Source organism: Merops nubicus, unplaced genomic scaffold (genome assembly GCF_000691845.1).
Source record: "Merops nubicus isolate BGI_N331 unplaced genomic scaffold, ASM69184v1 scaffold6033, whole genome shotgun sequence".
Lineage (NCBI taxonomy): Eukaryota > Metazoa > Chordata > Aves > Coraciiformes > Meropidae > Merops > Merops nubicus.
In genome coordinates this window covers 5,947-13,423 of record NW_008600841.1, presented here as the reverse complement: position 1 = coordinate 13,423, position 7,477 = coordinate 5,947, and the positions used below count along the sequence as shown (strand labels likewise).

The following is a 7,477-nucleotide window of genomic DNA, read 5'->3' as shown; positions in this document are numbered from 1 at the left end:
TTGTTAGGGTGCTGGTCCTTGTTCCAGCTGTTTCTCGAGACTTTTGGTGACCCCTGCCCAGCTTGCCAGCATCTAACATGGTGCTAAAGTTGAGTGAGTCACACACTCTTATGGTCTAATTGGCTAGGTAGGCCTACCACAGCCCCCCAGCCACACCACGTGCCTCCCTGGAACATCATGCAGGCTTGCAGGCCACACGCCTCCCCTAGGCGTCAGCATTAAAGAAACTGTTAAGTCAGCAGAGACAAGCACCAACTTCAATATCTTTTAAGAGAAAATTAATATGTAGAATCATATAAATATCAAAAAGACATGAAAGAAAATGTTTCTAGGTGCAACAGTTCTTTGATTCTTTCTCTAGCTGAGTTTGTCTTCTGCTTTTTTAATAAATAAAGGTGAAGGCAGAGGCCCCCGAGTGCAGAATGTCTTTCTTGTGGAACATTTGTACCCATCCACGCTGCCACAGTGGTGCTGGGGTCCATGAACAATGCACAGCTTCCCAAGACATTCTGAGACTCCTGGACAAGGCTACTGAGGACGTTTTTTCATGTAAATCAAAAGATAGGCCGTTTGTCCCCTGTGGAAGCAAAGAAAAAGCAAAACAAGATGCGCGTTTGAAGATCTAGGTTGCAACTAACCTCCCAGCTTTGCTCCTGACCAGCTTTTTGAGGTTTAAGTCAACTGAACCAGCCCTCTCCAGTGTTCCTCAGGCAGCATATGAAGATAACTCCCTGGCAGTGCTATATGTTACAGGAGGGATTATCTCCCTCCAGCTTTCCTACAATGCATCGAAACAGAAAAATCATGGAGCAATCCTGACTGACACGTCTAACTTCAGTCAGGATACAGGGTCCAAGTGGCAGTCATAAGTAACAAGACCACTCCTGCAGCCCCATTTGTGGCTACTCAGTAATCCTGCAGGCTCTCAGTATAGTCAGTCATATCAGAAAAACCAGAACGCAAGGGTTACTCTTCTACTCCCCTGCACCCCCAGTACACCCCAGGCAACATGCAGTTCAAACCATGTGTCTTCCCTCTCTTTGCTACCCTCATTCCAAACCCTGGAGCAGCTCTAGGTAAAAACAGAGACGTGTTTGCCTACCAGTGGAGGCTGGAATGTCCATAGGTGCATTTAACATCATCCCATGACACCTACACAAGAAAAACACGCAAGAGGAGGCTGGTAAAAACTTCTAAGAGAGAGACACATCATAATGCCAGCACAGTAACTCTTAAAAGAGTTGTATAAATGGAATTTCCAGGACCTAAACACCTTTTACTAAAATGGTTTATTGCTTTCACCCTTTGAGGAAAAACAGTTCCTTTGCCTCTTCTGAACAGATACGTTAAACAGATTTAGAATATATGAAGTAGGGTACACAGTGAATGGCTGCCTCTGCAAATCAGAAACCAGAGCCTGCAGTCTTGTCTGGTACAGCAGCCGCTCTGCCTTCAGCCCAGAGAATGCTGTAGCAGAGGCAAGAGATGCATAAAGCTTTGCAGCTTTGATTTCCTTTCCTGGTTCTCTTTAATCAGCAGTCAGTCAGACTGAACTAGATATGAAGGGGTTTGCAGGAAGCTACAAAAGAAATGTGGATTTGTCTCCTCACCTCGCAAACCTCAGAATCATTGAAGCAATACCATTTACATTCTGTGAGACTTCGAATATAGGCACAGTAGTGTCCACAACTAGCTGATCCTGAATGAGCAACGACAGCAAAAATCTCGTATTTCCAGGCAGCCTGTGAAGAGCCACAAAGAGTAACATTCAGTGCAGCAATTCTCATTTGCCATTGGCTGGACAGAAGCAGCAGCCAGGACAGCAAGAATGTGCATTTTGTAAGGAAAAAGGAGAAAGATTAGATTGGCTTTGAAGCTCCTGCTTTTTGCATCATGCCCTTAGAGTTTTGCCTGCCAGCTATGGGCTGGCAGCCTCCCCGGAGATCACAGGAATGTGGAAAAGGCCCTAGGACAGCACGGGGGCAGCAGAGGTTACGCTGCAGCCAGCACTACACCAGCGAAGTTTTGCTGTTGCCACCCTCTGCCTTCACTTCTCAGGGAAGGGAACGGATCCACAGAGTGGCAGATCTCTCTCAGCTGCTTGGCAAAGCTGCCACCTCCCTGCTAACCTCACCTCTGTGGCAAACACCACTGCATGGAAACCTGCCAGCCACGGAGCTCCCCCGTCTTGGACTGGTGACCTCTGCAAAGCAATAGGTCTGCTGCTCACTGAGGCCACCTTGCCCTGGAGGCTGAACCACAGGACAGAAGCTGCCTCTTAAGACACTGGATTGGGTCATTCAAATGAACTGTGTTTTCATCTTTTCTTTACTATATTTAGAAATGGAAGAAAAAAAATTATGCTAAATGTTCTCAGGAAAAAAGGGTTTGGGGTGTTTTTGTTTTGTGAAGCCTAGGTTTTGTCCTTAAGGCAGAAAGCTCCAGTTACACTGCCTTTGGTGATTTCTTCTGAGCACAGGAAACTGATTAGTGCCTGAACCAGTTAAAACCATGGGATGTGAGACAACACCAGGTAAAGTCCAAAACATACCTTTTTAAGACAGGTGCTTTGAACTGAAGCAGGTACTGCTGTGATCTCTTACGTTTTTATGAGATGAACAAAGGGGAGAAGCAAATCTGCCCTTTTAAAATAGGGCATTAGGAGTATCTCACCTTCTCACTGTCACCTGCTTGGCACTGATTTTCTGTCAGCACTGCGTTGAAATCAAGGTCTTGTGGGAATGGCAGGCAGTGACTAAGCTTATGAATGTAGGCTGACTTTTCGAAGCAGAAGCGCTTTAGGTGTATGGTCAGAGTCTGTGGCAGGTGGACTAGCTTCATGCTCTGTAAAGCAATAAATAATGCAATGGGAAACTAAGGAACAACCCCCTGGGAGGTGGGGTGGAAACAGCCATTGCCACCCAGTGAATGCAGCATGGAGGAGAGCCAGTGCTGCAGTGAACGACCGCCACTTCCACCAGACAGCAGATGCCAGACCTCTGTAGCTCGTCTGCACACGTGTGACGCATGCACAGAACGGAGCTGTGATAACTCAACGTCAGCATGATCAGCACCCAGCCTCGGGTGCCTCACAGGCTGCTTCATTTCTCATCTCTTTTCCTAGGTAGGTGAGGAGAGGCAAGCCAACTGTCTTGTGACATGTGGCCACTAGAGCTGTGTGGAAGACACCAAGCTGATAGCTCATTCCTTCCAGCACTGCCTTTGTTGATATCACTGCTGATGCCAGGGCTGTGCACTGTGGCCTTGGAGGTGGCCCAATGGTGAAAATGTCGTGAAAAATCCCCTCCAAGCCTTGAGCTGAGGGGGTCTCCCTCACACTGAAGAGAATGCTCTCTCCAATGCACTTGCATCTTCATGAAATTTAGTTAATTTAGTTCATTCATCAGCTGGCAGAGACCAACACTGTAAAAAATGGGGAGCCCAGTGGAGAGCAGGGAAGAAAGGAAATCACCCTGCAGCATCCTACTTTTATGTGTATGTGCAGCTCCATTGACATAATCTTGTCTACCCCTGGAGCGAAGCAGCAGTGTAAAGCCCCATGGTGGAAACAGAACAGAAACCAACAGAAGCTTTTCCACTACTACAAAAATGCTACATCCCTCAGCACCCATGAAAGCATTCTTTTGTTGCTAGCTACATCTGCACTAGGGAACTTTGTAAGGCTTACTCCTAGCTGGCATTGCTGTGCTGAGAAATCTTTGAGTTGTTGATCTCCTCTTAAACTGACATGTCTGAGTCCTTTCCCCACCACAGCCAGCCCTAAAGGGAGTTCTGAGTGTAAGAGACATATGGGGAAATAATTCTCCAATTACCTGCAGAAAAGGTGTTTTCCTTCCACACTGCTCACAGAAACACATGTTGTGCTCAGTCAACTCTTCGGGACGTAAAAAGCATTGCAGACAATCCTCCTAAGAAGACAGAGGAGATTTCTTTCAGCTGAAATCCTTCAAGATGGATTTCTGTCTCCACTTTGTTTCCCAGGATACAAGCAAACAGCAAAGCTACAGAAAGGGCATTTTATGCAAAGGAAAAAAGACTGCCTAGCAGCCTAAACAAAGGTACTCAATTTTTCCTAGCTGTTGCTACAATGACATTAGTTGGAAAAAGAAAAGAAAATACAGTATACCACATCTTCCACAAAAAAAAAAAAAAAAAGATGTCTTTTACACATACTTCAAAGCCTTAGAGATTTTGAAAAAATCTTTTAGCCTGAAACAGTATGAAGTGGTGAGAGAATAAGTAAGGTCCAATGGTCCACTGTCACCTGAAAAATCCACTATTTTTTTTATAAAAAAAATTATGCTTTCTATTTGTGGCAGCACCTGCACAGCCACCAGCACTGCTGTATCTGGTCTCACACATCACTACTGATTTAACAGTAGAAGATTGTGCTGGGCAACTGCAGCACATCTAGCCTGCGATTACAAATTATGTAGGGCACCTTCTGTGGTCTCCAAGGTCTCACAGGTACACATCACTGTGCAGTATGAGACTTTGAGTCTTACAGAGAATTTAGTCAACACTTTTTCGAAAGGTGATTCAGGGACTTTATTGTCCAACCCACAAATGTAACAATTTTTTTTTAGAAATTCAGAATCCCTCAAAACAAAGAAGAAATGTGAATGAGAAAATAACACCCCAAAGTCCCAAACACCCTGTAGAGATTCTTGCAGAGATTCTAGATGAGTCTTAGGAGATTACTCCCACAGTGGGAAGGCTCCCACAGTGAACAGAAGGGAATCTTCTTCCTAAGGAAACAGTGATGCCACTGAACTTACCAGAGTATTCAGCACATGAGAATTGGAATCCAACACTGGGAGAGGCAGGGTTAACATGTTGCTGTTCCTCTTTGTTTCAGAAGAGCATTTCTGACAAGCCAGGTGTTCCTGTACACAGATAGTGTACAAATCACTCAGCTCTTCAACCTGGAGAGGTTAAAAAAAAAGCCAAAACAAGGTTTATAAAGAACACAGCTGATGTTATTTCCCTCTGTGGGTACAAAAGCCCATGTGGACACGTTACTTCATGCAATGTTACTGCTTTAAGTCTTGAACCCAGATCTGACATTGACTTACTTATATGGACAGGGCACTTCCCAGCATTTAAAGAACAACTCCTTCCCCTCATACCCCAGCAGAGGGGAAAAACATAATCTATAACAAGATGAGACAGTTAAATGTCTGCTTTGATACAGAATTTTAGTTTCATTTGGAACTGCAACAGGAGCCTGTTTTCTGTATGAATAAAACTATGATGGTGGGTTTAGGAAGAGTCACTTTCCTCTTACCTGACACAGCTCCCCAGGAGGAACTGTCATATACATAACATACTAACAGTGACTAATGATAATGAAATGCACACGGCTGACTTCAAAGAACAAAGAAGCTGTGTCAAGACACACCAATAAATTACAGAAATTTGAAGAAAAAAGAAATGCAAGGTAACTAAATTCAGTTTTTCAGAAAGATCCATCTTTTTGTCATTAATCGGCTCTCTCTTTAGAATGGAGACTGTGGTATGCCCCAAAAATAGGATGAACAAAAATTAACTGTGATTCAAAATGTTGGAGCTTATAAAAACATCTTCCCTCGCCTCTTTAAAAGATGTGAGGGAAGACCCAAATTGAGGATAATTTTAAGAATTTAATTTAGGACAATTGTCAGTGAACAGTATTCTTTGTCAAGAAGCAGAGGAAACCACACACAACAAGGGCCTAAGGACTGGGTGTTCATTGCAGTAACTGTCCTTACCAGCTCTGGCTTTTTCATCTGCCTCTTTATCAAGTTCCAGAGAGTCAGAAAGAGCTGGGCAGCATCATGCTGCACAAACACTGGACAAACAGAAAACACAACCTCAATCAATATTACTAACAGCACTAAGCACAGATTTCCCACAGATGGCAAGAGGAGGTTTACTGTCCCCCATTCGATCCAGTCCCTTGTTCCCTTGCCCCTCCCTGCCAGGGACAGAGCTTAGACTGGGGATGAGCTGCCATGAGCAGGCAGCAGGAAAAGATGGGAGGGCTCAAGCATGCCACTGTACAACCCAGTGCAAAAGTCATGTCCTTGTCACTGGATGCAGGGCCAAGAGTATATACAACACCTACCCAAGGACAGGGCTCAGATGTCTCATTGAGCCGAGCTGCATTTAACTGAGTCCTTCTCAGAAACAATACAGGGAAGACTCTTTTCTCTTTTTCACCTTTGTTGCACTACAAATTTGTCTCCACCCTTCCCTCCTTATTGATGTTTATAAATATTTAACGAGTGGGTGTCAAGAGGATGGGACTGGTCCCTTTTCTGTGGTGCCCAGTGACAGGACAAGGGGCAACAGGCACAAACTGGAACCACACAGGAAGATCTACCCAGACATAAGGAGAAATTTCTTTACTGTGAGGGAGCACTGGAGCAGGTTGACGAGAGAGGTTGTGGAGCCTCCTTCTCCAGAGACTTTCAAAACCCACCATGATACATTCCTGTGCAACCTGCTCCAGGAGAACCTGCTTTGGCAGAGAGGTTGGACTAGATGATCTCCAGAGGTCCCTTCCAACCCCTACCATTCTGTGATTCAGTGATCCTCTTGCTAAGGAGGCACACTCCTGAGTGCTGAGATAAAAATGATAGGGAGGCCAAACTGGGCAAAAACTATGCACAGTTTAGCAAAATCTTGATATATCTGGATTACCCCTATGCTTGATCATAGATGAAACAAATTTTGTGGAATAATCCAACACCCTGAGCTGGATGTGCTTTCAACTTCCCTGCAAGTCTGCAGGTACTGACTTCAGCCAGGTTCTAGAAAGATTACAGACATCTCTTACTAAATGAAGCTCAGAAAATACACCTTTCCTCATGGCTAACAGCAGATCTGTGATCCAGATAAAGCAACACTTGCTAAGATATAGGACTTTATGAATCATATTTGAATTTTAAAGCACGAGGATAAGGTAGTGAACTGTCAAGCTTCACAAACTCTCTTTGGGCATCCTTCTTTAATTGGAAGAAAGAAAGCACAATGAAGAGTCATTCAATCTCAGGGGGAAAAAAATTATGCAGACAGAAATATTTAGGTTATCTCATGTTCCTCCTTAAGGTCTGGGCTAGCTACCACCTGTCCCTTTCAGTGGTGTCCTGTTTTGGCTTTTATGTGACGAAGATCAGGACATTTGGATACACCAGGTTTATTTGTACACATAAACAGACCCACAGCATCCCATTGTCACAGGTCACCTGCACATTTAACAATCTTTTTCCTTCAGGACCCTCCTCAGGTGAGAGGCTAGCCCAGAAAATTCTGCTCTCTTTCCTTGTAACAAGGAACAGGAAGGATACAGTTTCTATTCTTGGGAATCTGGGTGAACTCAGTATATTTTCCACACGATCCCTTCCTTCTAGTAAGAAACAACAGCTGTTTCACTATTATCATGCCACTATAGCAAGACAAATCAAGCTATAGG

The 7,477-nt window shown here is 44.4% G+C and overlaps 1 protein-coding gene across 1 annotated transcript in view; it reads right to left on the bottom strand.

Annotated features, from left to right (window-relative positions):
• Positions 1 to 528: 528 nt before the first annotated feature.
• The window catches only part of LOC103770523 (ubl carboxyl-terminal hydrolase 18-like), a 10,609-nt gene continuing 3,660 nt past the window's right edge, over positions 529 to 7,477 (bottom strand). Inside the window, exons 4-10 of the mRNA XM_008937785.1 lie at positions 5,772 to 5,851; positions 4,800 to 4,946; positions 3,834 to 3,929; positions 2,674 to 2,844; positions 1,611 to 1,742; positions 1,103 to 1,152; positions 529 to 577 (exon numbers count right to left, since the gene is read on the bottom strand). Coding sequence (XP_008936033.1) covers positions 529 to 577; positions 1,103 to 1,152; positions 1,611 to 1,742; positions 2,674 to 2,844; positions 3,834 to 3,929; positions 4,800 to 4,946; positions 5,772 to 5,851 — 725 coding nt within the window. The remainder of the gene's footprint in view (positions 578 to 1,102; positions 1,153 to 1,610; positions 1,743 to 2,673; positions 2,845 to 3,833; positions 3,930 to 4,799; positions 4,947 to 5,771; positions 5,852 to 7,477) is intronic.